The sequence below is a fragment of the Madurella fahalii genome (assembly GCF_045866475.1).
Source record: "Madurella fahalii IFM 68171 DNA, scaffold_1, whole genome shotgun sequence".
Lineage (NCBI taxonomy): Eukaryota > Fungi > Ascomycota > Sordariomycetes > Sordariales > Madurella > Madurella fahalii.
Window position 1 is genome coordinate 3,231,869 of NW_027263971.1, and position 26,314 is coordinate 3,258,182.

At 55.9% G+C, this 26,314-nt stretch overlaps 5 protein-coding genes across 5 annotated transcripts; 4 read left to right on the forward strand and 1 right to left on the reverse strand.

Moving 5' to 3' along the window:
- Positions 1 to 2,656: 2,656 nt before the first annotated feature.
- Positions 2,657 to 3,352, forward strand: MFIFM68171_01004 (HNH nuclease domain-containing protein; the record flags this gene model as incomplete). Its single annotated transcript, XM_071056426.1, has 1 exon — positions 2,657 to 3,352. The coding sequence occupies one exon, from the start codon at positions 2,657 to 2,659 to the stop codon at positions 3,350 to 3,352; it is 696 nt and encodes a 231-aa protein (XP_070912527.1).
- Positions 3,353 to 9,942: 6,590 nt separating this feature from the next.
- On the forward strand, positions 9,943 to 10,909 carry MFIFM68171_01005 (uncharacterized protein; the record flags this gene model as incomplete). Its single annotated transcript, XM_071056427.1, has 4 exons — positions 9,943 to 10,145; positions 10,316 to 10,460; positions 10,512 to 10,589; positions 10,865 to 10,909. The coding sequence occupies 4 exons, from the start codon at positions 9,943 to 9,945 to the stop codon at positions 10,907 to 10,909; spliced, it is 471 nt and encodes a 156-aa protein (XP_070912528.1).
- A 70-nt stretch (positions 10,910 to 10,979) lies between these two features.
- On the forward strand, positions 10,980 to 14,984 carry BEM3 (Rho GTPase activating protein; the record flags this gene model as incomplete). Its single annotated transcript, XM_071056428.1, has 1 exon — positions 10,980 to 14,984. The coding sequence occupies one exon, from the start codon at positions 10,980 to 10,982 to the stop codon at positions 14,982 to 14,984; it is 4,005 nt and encodes a 1,334-aa protein (XP_070912529.1).
- A 1,068-nt stretch (positions 14,985 to 16,052) lies between these two features.
- Positions 16,053 to 19,221, forward strand: MFIFM68171_01007 (C6 transcription factor (War1); the record flags this gene model as incomplete). The annotated part of the gene is made up of 2 exons (XM_071056429.1): positions 16,053 to 17,919; positions 17,975 to 19,221. 2 exons carry the CDS (start codon positions 16,053 to 16,055, stop codon positions 19,219 to 19,221), a joined length of 3,114 nt encoding a protein of 1,037 aa, XP_070912530.1.
- A 2,317-nt stretch (positions 19,222 to 21,538) lies between these two features.
- MFIFM68171_01008 (uncharacterized protein) lies at positions 21,539 to 22,405 on the reverse strand (the record flags this gene model as incomplete). The annotated part of the gene is made up of 2 exons (XM_071056430.1): positions 21,539 to 21,810; positions 21,991 to 22,405. 2 exons carry the CDS (start codon positions 22,403 to 22,405, stop codon positions 21,539 to 21,541), a joined length of 687 nt encoding a protein of 228 aa, XP_070912531.1.
- Positions 22,406 to 26,314: the final 3,909 nt, after the last annotated feature.

Here is a 26,314-nt window from a genome sequence, read left to right on the forward strand (position 1 = left end):
TGATGCTAGACGCTTGCATTGCTTGGACACATCGGAGAGTGAAAGAGTGTTTGAGGGAGCGATCGCTCACACCCACTCACATGCTGGAACTGTTGTCGACACTGTGCTCCACTATTCCATATGAACATCAAGTCCCAGCGCCACTGGGTCTAGGTGAGCTGCCCCAATTGCGCCCTTTGGTTTCAAGTTTCCGCCTGCCGGCCTCTACATCCAATACTCTAAATAATTTTCCCGGGGAAGTTATTTGTATCCGGGCCGTAAGGGGTTAATGGTTCTTATGTCCAGGCGGGTTAAGTAGGGTTAGCATTTACGGAAATAAGCCTCAAGGATCAGAATCAGGTCCATATTGGTAGGCAAGTACGGTTCACAAAATGGACGTGTATCTAGCCGTAATAATGAGACTGGCGGGTCTAACAGGCTCAGAGTGATGGAACTTTTGAAGGAAACAAGTTGCGTGGCGCGTGGGGATTTGGAACAATGCGCCTTTCTATTCGAATGCCGACACGCCACGTTTTAAGAAATCCATAAACCCCAACGACCTAACCGCTGTGTACCCAAAAATTATCCCAGTATTCGAAGTTCGTCAGCCGTTATACAGTATGTATGTCATATCCTCATGACAGATCGCTAGAACGCCGGGCCCATCACTCATTAATAATCCGTCCAGAAAGCAACCGAACGAAGCAAAAAAAAGGTAAGACGAAAGCCGACCATCACCATTAAATCCTATAACCCATGCTCTCTCCACAACTAGCCTCACCCTCTTTCATAATATCTCTCACGATACCCATTCCCATGCCCGTGCCGGTGCCCATCTCCACGCGCATCCCAACAATCACACCGATGCCCATGCCCATGCCCATACTCATCATTCCCATGGGTGCAGACCCTAACGCTGATCCTCTCCCTCTCGACGGAACTCCGAGGCGGGCTCGGGCTCCGTCTCCTCTCCCTCTCCGGCGGCGGCGAACACCTCCTCGGCGCCTCGACGTACCGGATCGGCACGGGCATGGGGACTTTGACGGGCACCCGCACGGGCACGGGCACCAGCCGCTCCCGCTCGATGATGACCTCCCGGTCCCGGTCCCTGCTCCTGCTCCGTCGCGAGCTGCGGCTGCGGCTGCGGCTGCTGCGGGTGCTCGTCTCCGAGGGGTCGACGTCGACTGCTATGACGTCGATCGTGTCTGATTCCGAAGGTGGTGGGGGGGGAGCGGCGACATTGACGGGCGGTGGCAAGGGAGCAGGCGGCGGCGGCGGCTCGTATGTTACTGGGGGAGGGGGAGGCGGCTCGACGACAACGGGCGGTGGCGGCGGCGGCGGGATGATGGTGGTTACTTTCCTGCGGACTTCGCAGAGGCCTGGCCGCGGGGGTTCGAGGTACAGGCGCTTTTTGTGCCGGTGTTCACGCGGCGGGTAGGACACTGTGGCGGGAGTGAGCAAAATAATTGGGAGATGGTGAAGAATCTTGCTAATGGTGGGGACTTACTGTTGGCTGAAAGAGTTGTGGATGTTCCGGAAAGGGGACGCGCGGAGAGTGTGGGCCCAGGTGGTTCGTTCCTGTCGAGGACGGCGGACGGAGTGATGGGTCGAGTAACGGAGGCGATGCTACTTTGCTTCGAAGATGAAGAGCTGCAGATCAGCCAGGCTGAGGGCCAGTGGGCTTTTGCGCAAAGGAAAGTGTTTTGAGCTTGAACTAAAGGTAAAAGGGATGGAGGTGGGTGGCAAGAGTTCAATATGTATTTGAATGAAGTACCGACATCCTTTGGCGGTTGAAGGCTCGCTCTCCATTATCATTGGATACGCGGCCCGAAGCATTTGATGGTTTTACACGTATTGGCTTGACATGAAGTTCGTTGCTTGTGTTGAGTCTGATCTGTCCTATGACGTAATTGGAAACCCACTTCCTGTTTCTGGAAATTCTGGTCACTTGAACTGAGACCCTGTGACGCATTTCTGAGTCCTACGAGGCTGCTAGCTCGGTTCCATTCTAGCTACGAGTATCATCCGACGCACACTATGTACGCCTCTCCGATCGGGATCGAGACGTCTAGTCTCTTGTGATTTGTGACATTGGGAAGCGCTTGCATTTTCGGACTCGAGGCAGGTGTTCTCTTACGGAACTTCAAACAGCATCATCTTGGACAACGGCAAACGACAACCACAGCGATGACGAAGAATTGGGAGTTAAAGTAGAAAAAAATGAAAACGGGAAAATGAAAATACAACAGCAAAGGAAAGGAGTAAAAATAGAAGTAAAGGGAGACGAGACAACAATATGCGTAATAGAATGATTCAGCTGCCTAGCTACTTATAGTTAGCATCGCTAGCCAAAGCTTCGAACCCCGACGAGGCTTGGCTCAGGTTCCCTACCGTGGGATGCACAACCCGCCCCCCACTGCTCATCCCCCAAAGCACCAAATGGTTTAGGCCCGGTGTGTCCTAAAAAGTTATTTTTCCAGTACTGAAAACCGCGTTCTATCATCCTGTTGCAGCCATTCGGGTTTCCCCATTGCCGCAGATTGCAGTCGTTGCATACCGCGAGCGGGAAGGCTTGGCTGACCCGAGGCGCTGGAACTGGCCATCTTCGATCTGCATTCCTCGAGCAGGGGTGAATCTTGGGAAATGCAAAGCAGACAGCAAACCACCTAAGCCCGCCATGAAAACGGGTACGACGCGGGCCGACAACTCAAGGCCAAGCATTGCCGATCTTCCGTATGAGATGCAAGCGTCAATACTCGAGGCCGCAATCGGTCCGCAGGTCTTTTTCATGCAGATTGTCAACGAGATGTTGACCTTCTCCCGCCCAGCAGATAAAGGGCTCGGTCTCGCCTGCCGGTTATCACGGGAGATCTATATCAAGTCCAAGAAGCTCTGCGAGTTCGGAAACAACTTCCACTGGGTTGACCTAGACCGGGATATCTTCTACCTCTACCGGGACGACGGCATGCGACTCGTACGGCCTAGTATAGTAAACACGAGGCTACCCGGTGGGGAAAGGTTCGACAGCTCGGTTCTCCAGAATATCGCAGTCGATCTACAATACCTGGGTGAGCATCCTCGCCGCGATGCAGCGATCCGCATCTGGACCATCTTCCCTTCACTCAAGACGCTGCACGTCTTCGTCCCCGACGGGCCGCCGCGCACACCCGCTTTGAACGTAACACCCGAGACCCTGATTCTCTCTGAACTCCGCCGCATCCAGATTGTTGCACCTCCCGGCCAGGACAAGGAACTCTGGTCAGCCGTCAAATACCAGCTCATCAAGACCTGCTCCAGGATACTGGACTCGGAAAACGGTTGGAACGGGCGGACCAGGCCTGAAGTGGTCGGTCATCTTACGAGATCACGGTAATGGGGAGCAAGCTCGTGTCAAGAAGTGTGCATACTTTTGAGTATGCGGCTAGGCTTGTGGAGACTATAGCTTGATGTAGGAACTCAAGTAACCTCCCCCTGCAAAATTTAGCTCGCCTTCTGGGTTGGTAGAGAATTTATTGGCGCCTTCTTCCCCCTGCTTTCCTTAGTATCGTCGCTATCGTCAATGTCTGCAGGAGCGGTTGGCGGAACCTACTATGATTATTAACCCTAAGACAAGACGCCAACGGCAGGATAGTAAACACGATATTGTTGGCATTGCCACAGATAGCAGATAAAATGGATGAACTTGTCAGGTCCGCAAAGTTCCACTGAGTATTCTGCAGTAGGCGAGGTGCTCGAACGCGCAGGACTCCTCGAGGAGAGGATCCGTAAACCATAAATTGGGCCATCAGCCTTCTCTACCGATTTGGTTACCTCCAGACAGCATTCTCTCCGCTGATGCCATTAGAGTCTCCTATGCCCTCGGAAAGCAACTGTATTGCTGTAGTGAAATGAAACACCCACATATTCATATAGCAAGGAGGAGGACGAAGACAGCTAATGGACGGACGGACAAGGCCAGGCAACCACAACGGTAAGATCCTGCAATCCAGGTAAGATCAAACAACATGTGCAGACAGGGTTCCTTTTGATCAGAGGGAGATCACTTCACGCGCTAGAAAAGTTCTCAAGTCGAGTAAGCAACAAGTGTGAAAAAAAGAAGTCGGATTAGATGTCCCGTCTAAGGATCAACGGCCCGGGCAGCCTTACTTGTGATGCAAAAACAAAAAAGGGCCCTCTGCAAGATCTGGCCTCCAGAGCATCATCCCAGTAAGTGGCTCCCTTCTATCAGAGGGCCCCAGATCCCTGGGGACCGCCTTCCCCAACTCAGTCGAGATAGACTCGGCGGTAGCCGTAGGAAAGATGGGAGTAAGACCATCTACGGCCCTCACTAGGGAAAATTGTGAAGGGCAGTGCTTAACGATCCAGAATACATAGGTGATAGTGAGTGGAGGGAGACTATCACCAGAGAACGGGAGCCCTCTGATCAAAATGGCACACTTACTCGGATAGCGCTCCGGTTTCTGGGACTCGTTGCGGACCCATTTGTAGTTTGCACCGTAAGTAGGGTTGTGTCGGCCACTCCTCCTTAGACAGGACACACAACTCAACACTTCTTTCCACGCTGTGGCAAGCTCAATCGAGGAGCTTTCTTTGCAAACAAAGCAATCTCCCGTTGATTAGAGGGAGCTAGATCTGCACATGTCGTTTTGACATTGTTCAGGCTGCAAGAACCCAGTTTGTTGAGGTGTCGCCTGGCCTGTCTTGTCTATCTTGTCCGCCTGGCACCTGGCCGTCTGGTTTCTGTTCAGACATTGCCGCTGAGTCTCAGGATGGGCGGCACTCAAGATGTTGTGCTTTCATAGATTATATCGCACTAATCCTTCCATCTTTCAGGAGAGTTCTGAGGACACCCTGAATGCCATAAAACCCGTTTGCGGTATTCGCACCCTGCCTTCTGACCCAGAAGCCGAAGCAATGGTAGAAAACAGCAGAGACTTGCTGCCTGGGTGGACTCATTCTTGTTCAGAAGTCACTGAATCTGGCGCTTTTCTGAGTAACAATCTCAAAGGTTGGAACAGAAAAGAAAGGGGGAAATAGACTACTCAGCTTAGGCGGCGATATTGAGCAGGAGTACACTCTAGAAGGCTATTTGCTACCTATGTGCCTTGTACAAGATGAAGAATGTTGGAGACTAATGTAGCTACGGGTTTACCAAATTCGTCTGACGCCGGGGAACGTTCGTCAGCCGATACCGACAATTGCCCATCATTCCAAGCATCCACAGGCTGTTCAAGACACAGGGGGAGCGCGACGTGAGTCGCTCGCGCGTAGGTTACGCGACGACACGTGACTTCTCCCAATTTCTGTTGGTGCTTCCGGCAATCTTTATGCAGATCCCGTGGCACGGACCAAATCCTGAAACCGTGCCTGATACCAGAGCATTTCCCCAAGCTCTCATGTTTCAAATCACCTACAATTACGACGGTCGCAAGCTCACGACTGACGCTGCCTTGCCTATCCGATCTAACCCGTGCTCACACTGCATGTCGCCTACTCTTGACCTTGGATAATGGTACGAGGCCGTTTGCTTCGTATGGCCTATCCGGACTCTTTCAGATGGACGATCCTGCTCTACCTAGGCTGCAGCATCTGGGCGTGGCGTTGGTGTGCATTGAAACTCAATACAGAACAGGACATGATCATCTCATCTGATGTCGTTTGACAGAATTAGAAATAGTTTTTGTATCACCAACTTTGATAGGAAAGGCGGTGTCACCGCCCCACGGCTGAGCCTCGCTCCGTGTTGTACAACAAACGGAATGCATGACGACAGCCATCCGGACCATGAGGCTACACAAGATCTCGAACTGGGCTGTTTGACAGCGGCGCGTAAGATCGGTTGTGGAGAAACCGTCGGCATTGACGCGGCAAGGGTTTATGCAGAAAGATCGCCGTCTGGACACCCCCGTCTCTGACTCTGTGTGTCAAAGCGGTAACGTAGCACCCAGGATACACTGTGAGCTCTACGCAGCACGAAGAAGTAGTCAGATCCGGAATGCAGTTCAGCTGTGTGGTTCGGTACTGTCCTCTGTGCGCTGGAACGGGATGAAACGAGAGATAAGCGACCACGTGCTACCACGAAGACCTGTCTGAAGACGTCTGGCCAAGGCACCTCCAAGGCTTGGAGCAAGTCGTTTCATGTGAGAAGTGCACGCGAGCAATATGCTTAAGATTACGCGACTAGCAAGGCATGTTTGTTGTTCCTCCTTACAAGTGAGCGTGAGACAGCATTTCTTGTCAGAGTGGTGGTCTGGGCCGGGGGAGGGATTACAAACCCCAAGAACATTGACTCAGCCCCTGGGATCTTCGACAACTACGTTGAGACGACATAAGGTCCAGACAGGGCCACCAGCCGCCAGGGCCGGCGTGTTTGAACGACAGCGACTTTGTCGCCCGTCCGCCGTACGAGTCCGGTTGACCTTCCAGAAGGCTGGAGTACTTATAAAAAGTAACGCATGAAACACTGACGTCTTCGGACCCTGAAGATCACTGCAGTTCTTGAGGCGTTGACGGAATCTCAAGCTCGTCTTGGATTGCTTTGTCTCTTGAGCCTTCACAAGGACCCTTAAACGTTTCGGATGATGCAAACCGATGCGCGTGACCGCCCGAAAACAAGCGGGGAGAAACGAACTCGGTCTGTGTTTGTTATCTTCCGTCTGAGAGGCCGCTAAGGGAACGGAGATCTTCCTCAAAACCTGAGAGCTGGGAAAAGCGATTAACACGGTGTTGGCGGGCGGGAGGGTCTATCCAATGGCCCGCTGCCGAACACACATGCGAAGCTGTCTAGGATTTCAGGGGCTTCGACGAGCGAGACGCAGCCCAATCACGAGTCATTGCAGCCTCCTTGGCCCACGTGAGAATGCCGCGCAAGAACAGGCGGAGCTCTGCAATGACTTGCATAGGGATCCGAAAGTTTTGAAGGGGTCCAATCGCACTCGAGAAGCATCCCACCAGTTTATCGGGCGTTCTTGCAGAAGAGGCCCTCGCCAATTCCGCCATGCCACATGATGCACGCAACACATCCTTCCATCACCAGGAATATCCCTGAACGGGCCTGCTCATCCTCCCGTGCTGGTTGGCCAATCTAGGCGGGCAGCGCGGGCAGAAAAGGGGCGAATCGCGCAAGATGAGTATCTGCCGCTAATACCGATGGAGAGCAGCCACACCGCCTTTTGCCGCCTTTAAATGAACCAGACAGCAGGTTTTCTGCTGCAACATTGAGTGGTGTGATTCTTGCCTCGCAAGTTCAATTGGTGGCTTTTGTTGAAGCAGGACCTGGTTTTATGAAGGGTCTTTCATTTCACTATCCCGGCGCCGGTGGAACCCCGATCGGCGAAGGAAACCATCCCGTGGGTGCTGGCTCTGGGGAAGACGGGGCGGCTTTGCAAGCGACTTTACGCTGTGTTGCCCCGCATTTGGGGAAGGTTAGATACCCAGGGTAAGGTACGAGACAATGCTGGATTGTCTGCGCCTTTCGTGACTTGCAGTGCCGGGCAACTTTTAGCGATCCCCAAAAGCGACAGCGGGCGGCGGTGGCTGCATATGAAGCAAGCTAAATCTGAGCTGGGGAATGAAGCTGCAGCTCGCATGTTTGCCAAATTCGACTAGCAGGTAACTAAGGTCAAGTTGTCTTACTGTCAACGTCCTCTTCTACACTAATACCAAACTATGTATAACTCACTCTCCACATCTTTAGCGATCATCATTGGCATCTCGAGAAACCCTGGCACCCGTTTGGTGCCAAGTGTCACCGCCCCTGAGCATTTGATAAGGTGTGCTGTACAGTACGAGCCCCAGGCTGCGGCTTGCGCTTGTCTGACCCGAGTGCTTGAATGTGTACGAAGTACCTCTTGGGGCCGGGCAGTGTTGCGCGGCTGCCCTGCGTATGCATGCTTCCGCAATCCGTCTGCATGTCTTCGCGCTCAAGATCAGGAAAGCGCTGATGCTGTTGATTTCTGCACCCCTGAGAACACTTGCGGTGTATTCGGATCGGGAACTAAGATCCGCGCCGTCTCGTTTCTGGGACTCCTGGGGACTTATCTGAATCGAGCGTCTGGTACCTGCAGAAGTTGCAGCCCCCTCCTGCATGACACGTTGCTACGCAGTTGAGCGATTCTGCAGTGCGGTGGGGGTTGGTGGAGGCGCAAACCGGAAATTTCATGACAGCTTCCCACTTTCGGAGACTCTCATCAGTAGATAACTTCCGCTAACTTAACGCAGGGAGACACCAGGTGTTCATAATCATTGTGCTGTCTCAGATTTATGGAATATCCTCTTGTCGTACTTTCGCTGTCACCGTCGAGACGCCACGCTTTGGGGTGAACGCGAATTCAAATCCTGGGCCTGTGACCCCTGAAACCCTTGTTCTGGGGTTCACAGGGGACAAGCCTCGGCACGCCTGCGGCCTGGCGGCGAGCGCTGCACGAGCCAGGCTGAGATATTATTGCCAGGGATCCCCTGTTGAGGTTAGCAGCGACCCTCTGTACCTCTATAACACAAACCATCTGGCTCTGTAGCAATAACTAGGACTCGTGTGAAGATGCACATCCCGTAAGAAACCACTATTAGCCGTCTTGTTATGGAGCAATCGAGGGAGTAGAACCCGTGTAGGGTTCGGGTGTGACATTTGCGGAATTTGTAAAAGCATGACCAATTGCAGCTTAACGCGTACATATCCGGGCAGCGATGGCGGTCTTGAAACGCGTAGATGTGATTAGAGACCCGACATTAGAGGGCGCGGACTATCTGGATGAGGGCTACTGGCCCGGTTTCGAATCTGAACAACCATAGTCGTAGCCCGGTTAAATATGGGAGAAAAAGTGCTCGAAAGGAGGAGTGTTTCAGGAGCACTTTCCATACCGGAGTGTACAACCGAGGATTGAGATGAAAATTGCTAGCGAGGCCCAGACTCGGGGGCGAGCCAGCCATCCCAACGCTTAAACTCCCGCGCACACTTGCGTAGCGGGTGTACAGTGTAACTATGGTCCGGGATGCTGTGAAGAATGAGTGGACCACCAGAAACATGACCAGGAAACTGACCTGCTTCTTGAGGGTTTGATTAGCCATTGCAGAAGCCGGCAGGCGGCCTCGATGCAGACATGCAGGCCTAGCGTAGGAGCATTCGACATACAACCCAAACGAACAGAGACCGAACAACCGGCCCATTTCTGTTCCCCTGACCGGAGATTATCGCGCCCCCGGAGGCGCTCGTGACCCTTGCTAGTACGCGAGCAAGCCCGCATCCCTCGAGGTGCGGAGTCTGGGGTTCGGGTCGGGAATTGCAGCGTAAAGGTGGCCACAGAGCGAGGGCAAGCGCCAGGTTGGGGCCAAAGCTCGCTGCAGCGCTTGCTGCAATGTCCCCGATTAGGGTGGGAAGTTGACAAACTGGGAGCCCGCTTCTGGACCGCTGAACAGACCTCGTCTCGTCTCGTCCGTCTCCCAGATCAGACGGAAAACCCACTGATCACGACTCGCACAAACCGCAGCTCGGGACAGAGAAGCCGCCACACTTCCCGGTCTCAGAGAGATCCGTGTCCGCGCTCCCATTTGCCCTAATCGATTCTTGGTTACGGCGGTTGCCGGCGGATTGGTGCTGTACAGTACGGTACCTGCCTGCCTTGGCAGTGGTGGGCGGGACAGTGCGGGACAAGCCACGGACGCCAACTCCATTTTGTTTAAAATTCATTTGTCCAACGAGATCCCGTTTTCTGGTCGTTCACTGACACCCCCGACTCCATTGCACGGCGTCGACCGTGCCACCCTTACAACAAAGCTCTTTCTGTGCCAGGCGCGCGCGCTTCGCTCCGCATCCCCGGCAGTGGCAGAGGGACTCTTTAATTTTCTATGCGACGTCAATCAGGGTCACCCAGGAAGCTCGAAACCACTGCGAGTTGTCCTGCGTTAAGCTCCGGCCCCCCCTCGTCCATTGGCCAAGGCCTCCACTTGTCTGTTGCATAGCCGACCATGTCGCAGCTTGACGAAAGCCTGGCTGACCACCATCTTCACCACCACGGTCAGTCCTTTGCGGCCTCGGGTCCACGCTCTATGGACTCTTCTTTCCAGGACAGCCCAACCATTGGGAGAACACAGGTGCTCTCGTTGGCCGGTACACAAGGCTACACGGCCAATAGCCCGTTGCCAACGCCGTCCTCCACGGCAAGCTCGAGGTACGGGTTCCCCTGTCCTTCTTCCACTCCTCTCGGCTCCACAGCCTCGTAATTTTTTGGGGGTTGTTGCGCATTGCATTTCGTTCTGATTCTCTCTCTGCCTTGCTGTTGTGGAGCGGGGCATTACTTGGTGAGACTTTGTTGGTTCTGGTTCTCGCAACGTAGGCCAGTCAAAGCTGTTCCATAGACTCGTGGTTGGGGGACCCAGTTGGTCTTTCCGCCTCAGACTCCGCCGACAAGGACCACCGCGTATTGGCTCGCGCCCCCCGATCTGTCTGGCGTCTGCGCTGCGGTGCAACTACCGGCTCGTGCCAGGTACTGCCTTGCCCACAGTATTTACTGACCCAATCCCTTCGCCCGGTCCAGGTCCAGAAGGATACCCGCGCCGAGCCCGTTGCAATCGAGCAGCGCCGCCTCTCCCCCGACGAGTCCCGACCCAACGCGGTCCGGCTTCCCATCACCAATTCACCCCTCTTATACAGCCGCCTCTGTCCCGCGGATAGTAACTACGGCAGCCCCTGAGGACGGCGGCCCGCAGGAATCCGGGAAAACATACTACAATAGCGAGTCCTCGGGTACTACCACTCCCGAGGAGAGAACCCCGGGGTGCGTTTTTGTCTGATGCTCGTTCCCGCTTCACGGACCCGGACCCGGACCCGGCCACGGCGACTTGGCCGGATCCGTCTCTCGAACTTCGTGCTAACCTTTCTCTCTACTAGACCGGCTCCGTTGCCGTCTCCTCGCTCGCCACGGGATCCGAATGAAGTCCGAAACGTTTCTGACCCCGTCAAAGCCGCGCAGCCTTCAAGGGGCCCTCTAGGCCAGTCCTCGATCATGGCTGGCCAGTCGAGCATGCGGGCAGAGCCCGCTAAGAGCGCGCCGAGGAATTCATCGATGGATTCGGCCATTTCTGCAATCTCGTCCAAGTCTGCCACGAACAGTACATCTCGGGAGAGCACTGTGGGAACCACAGATATTGCGCACCTAATAAAGACGGCCGGCAGTGCCGAGGCAGTCATTCAGTACTTGCTGAAAGAGAAGCAGTCACAATCCCAGCAGAATGCGCAATTGTGGAGGCTCGTTGACAAGCAGAGAGCTATGATTCTGGGCCTTAACAAGGACTTGGAGAGAGCGCTGAAAGACAAGGAAAAATATAGGAAAAAGCTAAAGGAGGTCATGGAGGGGCCCGAAGCACAACAAGTTGCCGCCGCGCCTGTGCTGGAGACGCAAGGGATTGGCAAGGGTGACGTGAAAGTTAACTCGACGCCAAAAGAACAGGTATTGGAGATTCCAGCATCGCCGATATTGGACTCGGACAGCCAGAAACACTCGCCAATTGACGTATCCTTGGCGCCGTATCCCATCACGCCGCCGGCGGATCGACCGACCCCTGACGCGCCCCCTTCGGCGGTTGGCGAGATGCTGGATCCTTCCCACGCGATGCCCAAGCCGAGCGAGCATGCGCTGGATCAGTTTGATCATGACGCGCAGGAGCGGGAGGCTGAGGAGGCGTCGAGGAAGGCTGAGGAGGCGAAGAATCTCTATATCAATCCCAGTATCCCGCCTTCTCGAAGCGCGCCCCGGGAACCGCCGCGGATGCCACCCCCTCAACCGCCCGTTGGGTTGCCAGACCGATCGCCTAGACCGGACGAGGGCACCTCAAAGTTCCCTCCTCCGCCTGCTCCTCCGCCGCGCAAGCCTCCTCCGGCGCCGCTGCATCTCAAGAACGTGAAGCCTAAGCCTTCGGTTTCCCCGGAGGAAGAGCCGGAAACCGATACGGATTACGAGGATATCCTTGAGGTAGAAGAGATCCCCAATGAGGAGCGGAGAGGACGCCGGAGAACACGTGAAGAAGACGAGAAGGACCGTGAGATAATGGCTAGGAAAGAAGCAGAAATACGCAGCTTGTCCAAAAAGAGCAAGAGCACCAGCCAGAAGGGAGTACCAAAGGCAGAGGCGCCCCTGAGCGAGGCGCCTGCCAGTCCCAGGGTGGTACAAACAACGATGATGATCCCCGCTTCCCAACGGGAACCTGCGTCTCTCGCCGGGGTTTTAAGCGGTGCTCCAGCTGCTCGGCCGGCTCATTCGGCGCTGCTGAGCCCCGGTCTTCCCTCTAGCCCGCGGCCGATTGCTCTAAGGTCTCCTGTCAACTCTCCGCCACTCTCTCCGCTGGGGATTGGGAACTTCCCTGGAGTGCCCTTGTCTCCCCGGCCACCGCGAGCGCCCATCCCGCTGCCTCCTAATACTCCTCTGCAAACCCCTTCACCAGCAAGGGACCCCTTGGTATTGACCTCGCCTCGGCCTTTAAACATCGTCAAGCAGGGCGACCAAGGCCACTCGACACCCAGCCCAACCAAGTCCAGTGCCGACAGCCCTATCGAGCGGACCAGGATTTACCGGGGATTTGTGACTGAAGAGTATCCTGACCTGCTGCTTCCGCCAAACGCGCTTCCGTCGATCGATATCAAGGTAGCATCTTCTCGCATGAAGCCATCGAGAGCTAGCCTGTTATCCCTCACGCAATTGGATGAGGATCCTGTTTTCACCCTGGCAGTCTACTCGAGAGCGGATGGCGGCGAGCTGTGGCGGGTTGAGAAAGATTCCGCCTCGCTCGCCAAGCTAGATCAGCGATTGAAGATGTGCCCCAACTTCACTGCCAAAACTCCGGATAGGTCGCTTTTCAGTGGCCATGCCCCCGCTAAGCTCGATGCCCGGCGTGTCGCCCTCAACCAGTATCTAGACGAGCTGCTAAATACGCCTTTGGACAACGCCACGGCGCTTGAGCTGTGCAAGTATCTATCGACCAGTACGCTACCACCTAACGCGGATGAGACGGGGAGCTCGATTGGTGACTCGAACCCTGACTCACAGAAAATTGGGCCAGGCGGCCGCCCATTCCGCAACGGGTATTTGACGAAGCGGGGGAAGAACTTTGGCGGCTGGAAGGCTCGGTATTTCATCCTCGACGGCCCGCTCCTGAAATACTATGAGACGCCGGGCGGAGCACATTTGGGGACTATCAAGCTCCAGAGAGCTCAAATCGGCAAACAGGCCCATCACGGCAACGAAGGCTCACCAGCCCAGGGCGGCGAAGACGGCGATAACCAGTACCGCCACGCATTCTTGATCCTAGAACCTAAGAAGAAGGACCCGAATAGCGTGACAAAGCACGTTCTGTGCGCTGAGAGCGACAGAGAACGTGATCAGTGGGTTGCTGCTCTCCTCCGATGGATCGACTACCGGGATCCGGAAGACGAGGAACCTCCCAAGAAAGATCACGCCCAGGATCGGCACGGCGCCGGCGGTTCCGAGCGCGTGAACGGCAAGAAGAAGCAGCATGGTCAAGGGAAGCAGCAGCAACAGCAGGCCAACGGCGGTGATGAGAGCCTGATAGGAGTGAGCTACGAAGCGACTAGGCAAGGCGATGCTCCTCAAGGGGTACCATCCAAGACGAGGCAGGGTGGGCAGCACGATCACGACTCAACCCACAGCCAGTCGACGGCATCGTCATACACCATTTCTGCGCCCCGTGATCCTCAGGTGATTTCCAATTCGGAGATGTGGGGAAGCAAGTTGGGCATGGGCCTGGCGGCGCCGAGCCAGGAAGAGAAGAAGGCGAGGAAGCGCAGCTTCTTTGGTTTTGGTCCCAAGACGAGAACATCGAGTGACGGACAGGACTCGCTCTTTGGGAGCGACGGTAGTGGTGCTGGGCAAGTTGGCAATCCGTATCACGGCCCTGTCCGACAAGCCTTTGGTGCAACCCTCGCCGAGGCTGTCCGGTACAACGCGCCAGTGGACGTCAGGGTCCCGTTGCCGGCCGTTGTCTACCGGTGCATCCAATATCTTGACGCGAAGAATGCCATCTTCGAGGAGGGCATCTTCCGTCTCAGCGGGTCAAACTTGGTCATCAAGCAGCTCAGGGAACGGTTCAACAACGAGGGCGATATCAACCTTCTCACGGACGAGCAGTACTACGACATCCACGCAGTTGCTTCGCTGCTCAAGATGTACCTCCGCGAGTTGCCGAGCACGATTCTGACCAACGATCTGCGTACGCAGTTTATTGCGGTTACTGAGATGACGAACCAGGAGAAGATGGCAGCGCTTGCCGAGCTTGTGGAGCGCCTTCCGCAAGCCAACGCAGCGTTGCTCAAGTATCTGATTGCATTCCTGATCAAGATTATCAATCACTCGGACGTCAACAAGATGACGGTGCGCAACGTTGGGATCGTCTTCTCGCCCACGCTCAATATCCCAGCCCCGGTGTTTGCTACATTCCTGCAGAACTATGAGGCCATCTTTGGGATCGACCCCTCCGAGTACGAGCTCCCCATGACGGAGCCTGAGATGCCACAAGAGCGCCGTCCTTCTCTCCCGGCGTCGTTCCAGGAACGCCGTCCGTCCGATGGGCGGCCATCCACGTCTCACAGTGATTCTCCTCACAGGCAACGCCTGATGGATTCTCTAGAAGGCAACCGGAGCACACCGACTCCGCCACCCATGACGATGCAACAGATGGCGCAGATGAATGCGGCAACGATGCACTCGAGGAGCACGCCGACCCCGCCGCCGCAGCGACCCATCAACTACGATCCCTCACCGATGAGGCCAGCATATGAGAGTGGTTTCGCCATGCCGCCCGGTTTCGATCCCGGCCAGCTGCCTATGGCAACCGGACCGAGGCCCAGTCCGGGATACGATCGCCCGCTTTACGAGAACGGTCTAACGCCGGCCCCTTACGAGCAGCCGTACAGGAGCCGGCGGGAGAGCTCGATGTTCATGGGTACACTCAGCCAACAGCCTTCCAGAAGCCGCCTGAGGGAGGAGAGCCAGTATTGAGGGGCTTTCCTGGTGGCGCCTAATTTTCGCTACTCCGACCCGTTTTGAATCCTTTTGAGCTCCATTCACCATCACCATATTTTGATATACTATTGTTTATCGGCAAAGATACCATTCAGTCGCTCGACTCTTCTCTTTTTTTATTTCAAATCTACGGATTTCTTCCTGGGACAGATGGGTGGAGGGCCGCCTAACATCCCCATGACATGTATACGATTTATTGAGCAAGGCTACGTGCCAACATGTTTCCAGGCGAACGAGGATAAGGATGTGCCATATCCTTTGCAATCATGCCCCATATGAAGATGGCTATGGACTGGTCATCACAGACGGCATATCCGGCAGCTTAGCTTTGTCTTGGTTTTTTCTTATTTTGGGCCTTTGTGCGGATGGATCGGCTTGATGTTGCTTTCTCTTCTGGCCTTGAGTCTTTTCTTTTTTTTTTCCCTTCTTTTATTTTTTTCTTGTTCTCTCTTTTGGATTCGTCTATGATTATTTTCGATTCTGCGATTGCAGCGGAGGAGATACCAAGTTTGCTCATAGGGGGCCATGTAAGCGACATACATATCCGTGCGTAAATACGTAACTGTTTAATGCAGGCAGGCTCCGGAGCGTTCGGCTTTGCTGCTCTTGCCCTGTCTTGCAAATTGTTTTACCGGGGAATAGTCCATACGAATTTCTCATCTTGCAGAAGTGATAGAGATGCCGTAAAGAGGAGATGGACTGCCGTTCTTCCCTTTTTTTTTTTTTTTTTTTTTTTTTTTTTTTTCATTTTTCCTTTTTCCCCTCTCTGTCTCGAAGAGGCACGGACCAGGTCGGAGGTTCCAGCTGCCGAGGAATGTCTTGTGACCGGATTCCGCCGGGCTACAGAATTTTCTGGAATCACAAGGAACAAACCCGTCTGAGAGGCGATTATCTTGTATTTCTACCCCATCCGACTATTCCCGTCCTGTGACCTCCGGGCTCTCGGCTGACCACAACGCCGACTTTCTTCCCACAGAGCGCACGGCACAAGATCGGCGAGTCGGTCGCTGAAAGGCCGGCATCATCATCCACTTCCGGGCGGCCATGGACGCGCTCGACCCCATGCTCCGTGCAGACGCGCCGCCGCCGTCTTTGACGCGCCCCGCTCAGGGCTTACCAAGCAAATCCGACGAGTCATTGCGCCCACAATGGCAATCGACACAATCGCAGACGCCGACGCCGACTCATACACCCATGCAAGCCCAACAACAGGTCGGACAAACCCATGAACACTCTGCAACCGCCGTCTCCCCACAAACCCCGACCTCCGCTACAACTGCCGTGCCCACACCTTCCACCGCTGCCGCTACCGCCCCAGGTGCCGGCAATAATGCCTCGTCCGCGTCCACCGCCGTCTCACCCACAATCCCAGGGGCGGTTGCAGGATCACCAGCTCTAACCCCTCCGAACCCTGACCCCACTACCGCCACCACCCTTGCGTCGGGCCCAGACACACACGCAACGGACCCGGCAACCACCAATATTGCCGAGACGGACCCCAACAACAAGAAACCCCGCGCCTGCGAGGCCTGCCGCGCCCTCAAGGTCCGCTGCGACTTCCCGGATCCGGACGCGGGCACCCCCTGCAAGCGGTGCCTGAAGACCAAGAAGCAGTGCGTCGTCACCAAGCCGAGCCGGAGGCGCGTCAAGAAGACGGACAGCCGCGTCGCCGAGCTGGAGAAGCGGATCGATGCGCTGACCGCCGGCCTGCAGGCCGGCAGGGGGTTGGGGGACTGGGCGGGCCTGAAGGGCCTGCAGAAACAACAACAACAACAGCAGCAGCAGCAGCAGCAGCAGCAGCAGCAGCAGCACTCGGTTGGTGGTGGTGGTGGGGTGGGGGAAGAAGGGAGGAGGTATGGATCGCAGGCTATGCCGCTGTCTCATTCGCCGCCGCAGCCACCGCCAGCGGCGGCGAGGGGGTTGCAGAAGAGGAAGTTTGATAAGTTCTTATCTGGGGAAAGCGAGGGGGAGAGGGGCAGGAGCGAGGAGGGCGGCGTGCGGGAGCCGGTGTCGACGTCTACGTCGGTTTCGGCTGCGCCGCACCCGGGGATTGGGATCGGTGGGTTGGAGGGGGGGAAGGGCCCGCGTCCCGTTGCGGATGTGGTGGACAGGGGCATGCTCACTATGGCGCTTGCTCGCGAGCTGTTCGTGCGGTACACGACGCAGATGTGTCAGCACCTGCCGGGGGTCGTGTTCTCGCCTGGTACGACGGTGGCGGAGCTGAGGGCGACGAAGCCGATTCTCTTCTTGGCTATCATGGCGGCTGCGTCGTCCGAGATGCCGGCGCTTCAGCGGACGCTGACCAAGGAGTTGATGCAGGTCTTCGCCGAGAAGATTATCGTCGTGGGGACCAAGAGTCTGGAGCTGGTGCAGGCCCTCCAGGTTTCTGTCATCTGGTACTGGCCTCCGGAGCGGTTCGAGGAGCTCAAGTTCTACCAGCTGGTGCACGTCGCGGCCGTCATGGCGATCGAGATCGGGCTGGGCCGGAAGAAACAGGCCAAAGGCGGTTTTCGGAAACACATCTCGTACACGTGGCGCGACCATCCGCTCCAGAAACACACTCCGCCGGATCCAACGACGATCGAGGCGCGCCGGGCATGGCTGACTTGCTACTTTCTGGCGACGAATACTTCCATGGCGCTGCACCGCACCAACTTGATCCGCTGGACGCCCTTTATTGCCGAATGCATGGATGTGCTAGAGTCATCGCCCGAGGCGGCGCCTACAGACAAGTATCTGTGTCACCTTGTCTGGACACACAAGCTGGCCGAGGAGGTTGGGATTCAGTTCTCGATGGATGATCCGGCTTCGACCCCCAATATCGCAGATCCACGGACGCAATATGCACTGAGGGGTTTCGAACTCCAGTTGGAGAAGTATAGTAGCTCCATTCAGAGGGAGCTGCAGCAGCGTATGTTGTCGATGACCTGTTGTGGAGAGTTCCCATATGCTGACTGCTCATGTAGCATCGTTGCGGATGAGCTTTTATGTTCTGAGTTTGTACATGCACGAGATCGCTACTCACAATGACTCCGCGGATGACTCCAAACAGAACCCGGCAGGAGACGCGCTGCTCCCCGCAGGTGCTCCGCTGACGCGAGCACACATCGACGCACTCTCAGCATGTCTCACTGCTATTGATGGCATATTTGAACTGTTTCTATCTCTCGACGTCCAGACTATACGCTGTCTCCCCGTCTTCAACTTTGTGCGCGTCGCCTACGCTGTCGTCGTCGTAATCAAGCTATATTTCGCCGCGTCGTCGCCGAAAAGCGAGCTAGGGAAAGTGATCAACAAAGACAACATGAAGGTCGAGCAGCACCTGGACAAACTTCTCGATAAGTTTCGCGCTACTGCAGCCAATGACAGGAGTCGGCCGGCCGCTAAGTTCCTCGTCGTCCTTATCATGATCCGTAGGTGGTTCCAGAAGCAAAAGCAGAACCAGGACGGCGGGGCTGCAACAACTGAAACACCTCCTCCGCCCTCTCATCCGCCTCGCCAAAGCTCCGGGGAGAAGGGCATCTCTACCCCTATTCCACCACAACAACCGCCACCACCACTACCACCACTACCACCACCACCACCGCAGCAGCAGCAGCAGCAGCAGCAACAGCAGCAACCCGATTACACCACCGCAGCCAGCACACCCCTCCAACTCCTTTCAGAACTTGCGACCAACAATCCGGCCGCGACAACCAGTTCCTCCTCGGGCGCGGGCGTACGTGGGCCAGCCAGCAGCGCCGACCTCCTCTCGGGCGACCCTACCGCTACGGCGCCTTGGCTCAAGCAACCCAACATGTACAACACACCGCAGCAAGACGCCACTACCCGATCGGGCGGCAGCAATACCGCCCAGCAACCGCCGGGATTCATGGTCGGCATCCCTTCCACACATCAACATCATCAACAACCCCCTCCCCCACCACCGGATGTCCCCTTCGCCTGGCAGAGCAATCCCTTTCCCCTGGGGAGCGGCCTCGACTATGCCAGCTTTAAAGACGGATTTGCCGAGGCCATGGACATGACCCTAGGGGGGTTTTGGGACGGGGGTTTCAGCGCCGAGGACGGGATGAGGTATATGGATCATATGCAGCAGCTGGACCCGACAACTGGCTGGTACCAAATGGGCGGACTGGATCCCGGGCTGGCTGGCGCTGCTGGTGCAGCGGCAGGAAGTGCAGGAGGCGGAGGGGTGTTTGAGTTTCAGGAGTAGGCTGTTCGGGGTAGCATTAGTTGTAAGATAGAGCGTAAAACGGACGGGTGTATTTTTATCACATATGGCGTTGTATGCGGGGGCCAGGGATTATAGCAGACGCGAATAAGAAAGGGGGGGGGGGGGGGGGGGGGGCGTGGACGGGAACAAGAGGAAATTGAAAAGAAAACATTGTTCGGAATAGAGGGCTGATCAAATGGACCGGAGTCACAGTACATTGTGCAGCAGCCACTTCCCGGCAGTAGCAGGGTGGAAGGCAGTCAGCAACAGAACATCTGGCCATCCCTCGACTCTTAGTGTCTTAGAGGCGGACCCCCTTTCTTCGTCAGCCATTCATCCCCGTACTGTGTAGTTCTGCTCGGAGACTGTAGACTGGAATGTCTCTAATCTCTCTATTCACTATTGGGTGAAAGTACCAGTCCGGCGCCTAGTGCCTTCGGTAGCAACACTCGGAGGACCCATCCGTAAAGGTCCTTTCGAGATAAAGGACCCTGAACGGATAGTAAACCTCGACCTAGGTTAGATAGGACCTTCCCGCTCGGGCTTTTCCCCGGGTTACGGCGGAACTCTCACCGCAACTACTCTTTAGGGTTGAGAGCATTCTGAAGGAGATGGTAAATCCACGTTCACCCAGCGTCTCCTCGTTTGTCGCGAATCAACGGTCACGTTTCCAGCGAGCGTTAGACCAGACCAGGCACCTGCTTAGGCCACTCTGCCTGGGTCGAACCAAACCGCTGGGACAGTAAAGGCGGACCGGCGGGACAAGTTAGCCTGAAAGGAAGGGAAAACGACAAGGAGGGGGCCGAGAGTGTATAACATGTGGACACGGCACGAGGTTCCGAGTCTTTAATTCACCGAGCGAAAGCGAGATTTCGGATTCGGACCAGACGACGCGCGGGTTTTCAGGTAACTAGTTGGGCCTGAAAGCAAGAGGTACTCGTACCGACCAGTTTAGATGCCGGGCGCGGCCTCGCAGTTGGGATCAGTAGTCAGCCTCCAAGAACCAGAATCATACAACCACTCCATGCCTCCCGGGAAGCGCCGTGATACCCGTTGTTTGCTTGAACACCGGTGACATACGAAACAACAGTACAGTATAACTCCTAGGAAACGGGCCCTAAGCATCAAGCGCCTATGAAGGAACGAGAGAAGGGGGGTGGGGGCGTGCGTGGCTCTACCCATCTCACCAACAATACTAACAATCAGCGAACCCCGGCCAAAACTCCCGCCCTATCCCCGAGACGCCTCTCCCTTCTCTCGTTTCATATCCATCCTTTGTGGGAAGCGGCACGTTCCAAGTTCTCTCTTACGCCAAACCGGTGACGCTCAAGCGCTTTGTAGCCCGCGCGGCTCATGACGTCTACTTTGCCGTCCCAAAACACCGGGACTCAACAATGAAAGATCAATAGACATGGCGGGACCCAGAGGTAAAGTAGGGTGGCTAGAGAATGTTCGGCCAGCTTCCACCATGACATCCTCGAGGTCACATGAACATGGGCACGGGCACGTTTTGTCCCCCCCGTATCTTGTGTCTTAGGAGAAACGAAAAGACCATCAAACAAATACCGAGGAACAAAAACAAGTCGGAACTGCAGAGAGATTAGAAGTAAAGACAGATCTGCTAGTTGTCGGATAGTTACACTAGCCAGCGATGGTGAATCTTCTGAAAAAGGGCAACCTTGTATCAATGTTTGTTGTCCGTAATGACCCGTACTGTCCATCCCGGCTTGATTGATTTCCCTCCATCCCCCAATCTGGAGCAATAGTAGCGACCCAACCAAGATAACAAGGCTAAAGAACCTTAATCATACAGTCTCGGTGAAACAATCCTGTACGTGAAATGAGTTCATTTTCCCTTTGCCTGCCGACCGGCCAGCTAGTCCCGCTGCGTCCTTCCCGTGTCAATCCACTCCTGCCTGCCCGCGCGCTGGATGTGTGATGTGTCAAAAAGTGTTATGCCCTCTGCACCTTGGGGCACCACCGTAGACAAAAAAAAAAAAAAAAAAAAAAAAAAAATAAACTCCGTTGCTCGCTTTTCCCGCCGGTTCTTAGGGGGATACAGAATCGAAGCAAACTCAGTTTACAGAGCAACCAGCCCAGCTGAAAATCATCCCAACCTCTCCAGGACAAAGGAAGATAGACGTGCGCCAACCCATTGAAAACTCCCCAGAGATCAAAAACGCCTCGCGAAAGTCTTGCAGAATGGTTCATGTGTAAAGTTTGTCAACGACGATACCTGCCCTGCCCAGCCCAGATCGAAACAGAGATATGTAAACGCGACGAGAATGCATATACACATCGGACGACAGCCACACGACTAGTCCATGTAGAAGTCGCCCTTCAAGATGCGCTCTTGGAAGGGGTCGGGTTTCTGGGGGGCTCGTGCCCTAGGCGGCTGGGCGGGAGGAGCCGGCATGTCAGACACGGACTTGGCCCGGTCATGACGAGGGCTGACAGGAGCCGGGGGCGGGCCGGCGCGAGGGGGCGAGGCGCTAAGGCCAGAGGCGAAAGAGAACGAGGGCCGGGGCCCCGATACGACGGTGCTCTCGGCACGAGACCTAAGCTGATCGGACCAGTTGAAGCCTTGGTCTGATCGAGCAGAAGGGGAGCACAAGTCAGAACCTGTTTTGGGCTGGTGTGCAGTGCTTGCCTGGGGAGAAATCTTGCCCCACGTGTAGTTGCCAACACCGGCCGAGTGGAGCGGCGGCGTAGGGGGACTACCGCGGACCGTGATGCTACTGCTGCGGCGGATCGCTAGGGACGGCCTACCATTGGTGCCGGGACTGCTAGCGCCCCGTGGGCCCGCGCTTCGAGCAGCCTGGGCCGCGCCGAAGCTCATGCGGCGGGTGAAGGGCGTGACGGGCGCGGTGCGTGATCCCTCGTCTTCCTCGACGGCATTCTCGTCGATCGAGTCCGAGTTGGTGGACAAGCTGGCGCGGCGGAGGAAAGCAGAAGGGGTGGTCGGAGAAGTGCCCGACAACCCAAACGTCGTGACCGACAGCCTCCTGCGAGGGTCATTCATTGTCGACGTCAAGGGTGTGGGGAAGACGGGCGCTGGAGGTTGCGAAATAGAGCCGCTTCGAAAGAGGTTGGTGAAAGCGCTTGAGGTGACGGACCCGCGTCGCTGTTGCCGCGCCATGTCGTTGGAGTTGGGAGAAGTCTGGGTTGAGCTGTCCGAGGACATGGTGAAGGAGGGGATCGGGGATGTCGGTAGAGATGGTGGGGGGGATTTATATCGTGGTGCTCTCTTAATTCTTCTCCCAGATCGGTCCCGATGCGAGTTGACGCAAAGGGTGGCCTGTTCCGAGAGCGGGCGTGGCTTCGGGAAATGGGGTCTCGTGCGGATGTGTGGGAAGAGCCGCAGACTCGTATGTTCTGCAGATTGGAATCGTTCGAGCCGGTGCGCACTGGGGCAGCTCGGCAGTGGTGGTGGTGAAACGCTTAAATGGGAAGTCGTGTGGGGGTCGAACGATGGGAACAGTTGCAACGGCCGGGATGAGGTGGCTTGCGTCGCCCTTCTTTGTCTTGACGGCACTTTGCAGACGGAGCGATCGGCGGTGTCTCGTTTCGATTGGAGTGCACACGGCCGCTTTCTGGGCAAAATCAAGCTCCGCCAGCTGGGAACCAGGTTGCTTTGTCTCAGCGAGTCCTCCGCTAGGTGCAGCGGTCTGGACTGTCTCTCTCTCTCCTCTCTGTTTGGAGCGGGGTATCTCTGTGACACTGGCACTGACTCGTTTGAGACTTGCGGGATGCGGAGTCACGGGGGCAGTTTGTCTAAAGGAAATCGTTGAGAGAAAGAGGAAAAGAAGGAGAAGGAGAGGAGGAAGAAGAAGAAGAAGCAACTGCACGACGTACACGACCATCAAAAGAAAGGGAGAAACTCGGTGACACATCAATACATCCATCAGTTGCCTCCCCCCAGTCGTAGCTGGCCATCACCAATGGGACTGGGGGGGGCGTCGATCACTTGTCCGAACTGCACCAGGAAGCCACTATCAGCATGCTATCACCTTCTCGGATACGTGATTGGCTACCACGCAGGAAAGAGGGGCGAAATGCGGTCACCCAGCCAAAGAGACGTGCAGCAGCCGTTGCTAAGTCCGGGGACTACGCTAGTGTATCCCCATCCACCAGGGGCACCGACCCCCGGCGCTAACAATTAAGGTGAAGCCAAGTCCACAGCTCTCGACGTCAGGGACCCACTCCAGGAGACACCCAACAACGTGCGGGGTAGATTGAGGGCATGGCTCTTACGTCGGACTGTGCGCTGTCGTGAGTCCTCTACACTACACTACACTACACGACACTAGGCAGCTTTGGGCACCACTTCCAGGTTGGAATGGAACTTCGGGCTGCCGTTGGAATGTCGGGATGGCGAGAATGGCCGCCATCCCGAGAAAGCCCCTGGCCCTGTTACTACTAAATCCTCCCCCTTCCCCCCTCCCCCGGGCTACAGCGCTGGTGTGCACTGGGATGCATCTTGGCACAGCACGGTCTGCAGCTTAACCGGAATAGGCAGTTTTCCCCCATGAAAATGGAGCCTGGCGATGGAATTTCCCGCTGGACAGTTAACCTCTTTGCCCCCCGATACATTATATGCACATCACACTTTTGCCACGAGTAGTCGCTTGCTGAGATCTGCCCCCCTCACCGGCCACTTTGCAGCGACGGGCCAAATTGAAGGGCATCCGCTGTAGGACCCTCCCGATTCCCTCGCTGCAGTTTTCCTCTCGCTGGTGGCTGCAATGTGCGCCTGCAGATGCATTCGAGTGCGTAAGCGGCAACCTGCTAGGTTTTCATTCCCATGCGAGGTGGTCTGCTTAAGGAAAGAAAACAACCAAGCTGCGTCGCACGTCGCACGTTGCGTTGCGTTGCGTTGCGTATGCTTCAACGGACGGAGACTTGCTCCGATGTTCTTTCGAACCTGAGATGCAGGTCTTCCCTCTGTCACCCTCTACCTCACGATAGCGCTCGAGAGGAAACAATGCTTCCCCTCGTCTTGTGGGCCGCTGTATCCTGCTATCTCAGCTACCAGTAGTGTCCGGGACCGACGGCTGCACGCCCGTCGGCCTGCTCCAGGTGACCTTGTCGACATGCAGCGGCTGCCAAGCCACGTTGGGCCTAGCTGGGGATGTCGAGCTCTGGCAGCCGGCCTGCCCTGCATGGCTGGCCCAGAGTACAAGTCGACCACAGCTGCACAGCTGCTGGACCTCTCCTGCAACCCAAAAAGCCATCCGGCCAATGGCCTGTCACGCCCATAGTATGGCGGATCTGGCTTATCCTTCCAGCATGCATGTCGCAGGGCAGTCCACAGATTGGCGAGGGGCATGTTGTATCAGCAACTGCGTCAAGCCCCTCTGTTCACACGCCGTTTGGCCTTCTCGAACCACCGACACGCACTTCGGGCGGCCGTGGACGCGATGGGCCAACTCCCCCGGATCGACGTCCTTTGGTTTTTTGCTCCTCTGATGGCAACCCCGTAGCGGCCCACTGCCATGGAAAGACCGAGGACCAGTCGGACAACAAGAGGCACAAACACGGACCAGACGTGTCCTCTATAGGCGGGGTAGGTGCTGATTGGCGTCTTGTCATCCCCGGATGGTGCCATGTGCCTCCGATGATGCACCAGCAAAACCCCTTCACCACGACAGAGCCGGCCACTCCTCCACAGCTTCTATCTCACGAAGCCACGAAACACTATCCGACATGTCCGGGCAAGCACAAGTCGATAGACATGCCACGACAGTTTTCCGCGACCCACCTTCGCAAGCACGGTTGAGCCTTCGGTGCTCGGAGTGCGAAGCGGGTGCGTGAGTCTAGCAGCATCGCCAGTTGTACAGTACAACCCTGCACCATCGTGACAGCTCAAGTTTCCATGCCCGGTATTTCCGGCGCCGTTATGCACCGTCCGGTTCACTCATTCCCCGCATCTACTGCCTTCCGGTGGGCCGACGTTCCCTGGGCTTCACCTCTGCTTGCCTGCCTGTGGTCGGATATCTGCAGCACTAATGCAATGTTAGGCTGATTGACAGGTTTGCAAGTAGGCAGGCATGCACTTCCCGGCGGACTTGGGCTCTAGGCCCTCGTCTTGTTTGTTGCATGTAGCTCCCGTCCTGAAACCTACAACCCATGGGTTGCTGGGTGACGGGGTGTGCTGCTGTCACATCGACATTGAGCAGTTGGGATTTTGGCGCGCGGGATTGTTCTCTGGGAATCTGTTTCCGTGATGCCTCGGGATGTGATGCAACAGACCGCACTTCAAGTGTCTTGTTACGATCGTCAACCCGGGGATGCTCTCATAAGGGGCATGGGGACCACCAAAGGCAAACTTGTCGAGGTGTCGATCTCTAGACACCACATCACATGTGCAGCCCGCACTTCCGTCATTGCCCCTCCGCCTCCTCTCTCTCTCTCTCTCTCTCTCTCTCTTCCCATCTGCAGTCAGCATCGCGTACCTTGGTATCTTTCTGCACTACATCGGTAGAGATCAGAAAGCAGTAACCCGCCGGACAGCCGAATCCAAGCCGAATATTCAAGCGGATGGGATGTCTGCCGGGAGCCGCGTTCCATGCAGCCTACATTCGGTGATTAATCATACAGCACTTAGCCACTCAGCCCAACCTCTCTACCCCGTCGGGTCTGCACCTCGCTTTCCCCGACCAGCCACCGGAGCATGTGGCGGGTCACTGCCAAAGTTCATCCGAACGATGATGCCGACGTGTTGCCCATCGAAGTCGAGATGATGAACGCTAGAGAGATAATAGATCGTTGTGCATTCAGCTAGGACTTCCGACCGACTCCCTGTGGGGCAAGCATTGCTCTTCTCCGTAGCTGGGATCTGGCGATCGGACAGGTCATCTTCTGCGATCTGCTCATCGAAGTCTTGCATCACTGAAATGTTGTGCTCCGGAGAGCTATCTTGGTGTATTGGGTGCTACAACCTACAGCAGGCTGTAATATGGATCAAATTACCATGTGTGGCGTAGATGCTGCTGCAGTCGGGGCATTCTGTTAAGGCTCGCATAGCAGGTCATCATAGAGCCCAAGGAAGGCTTGAAAATGTGTGCTGGTATTATTTTAATAGAATGATCTA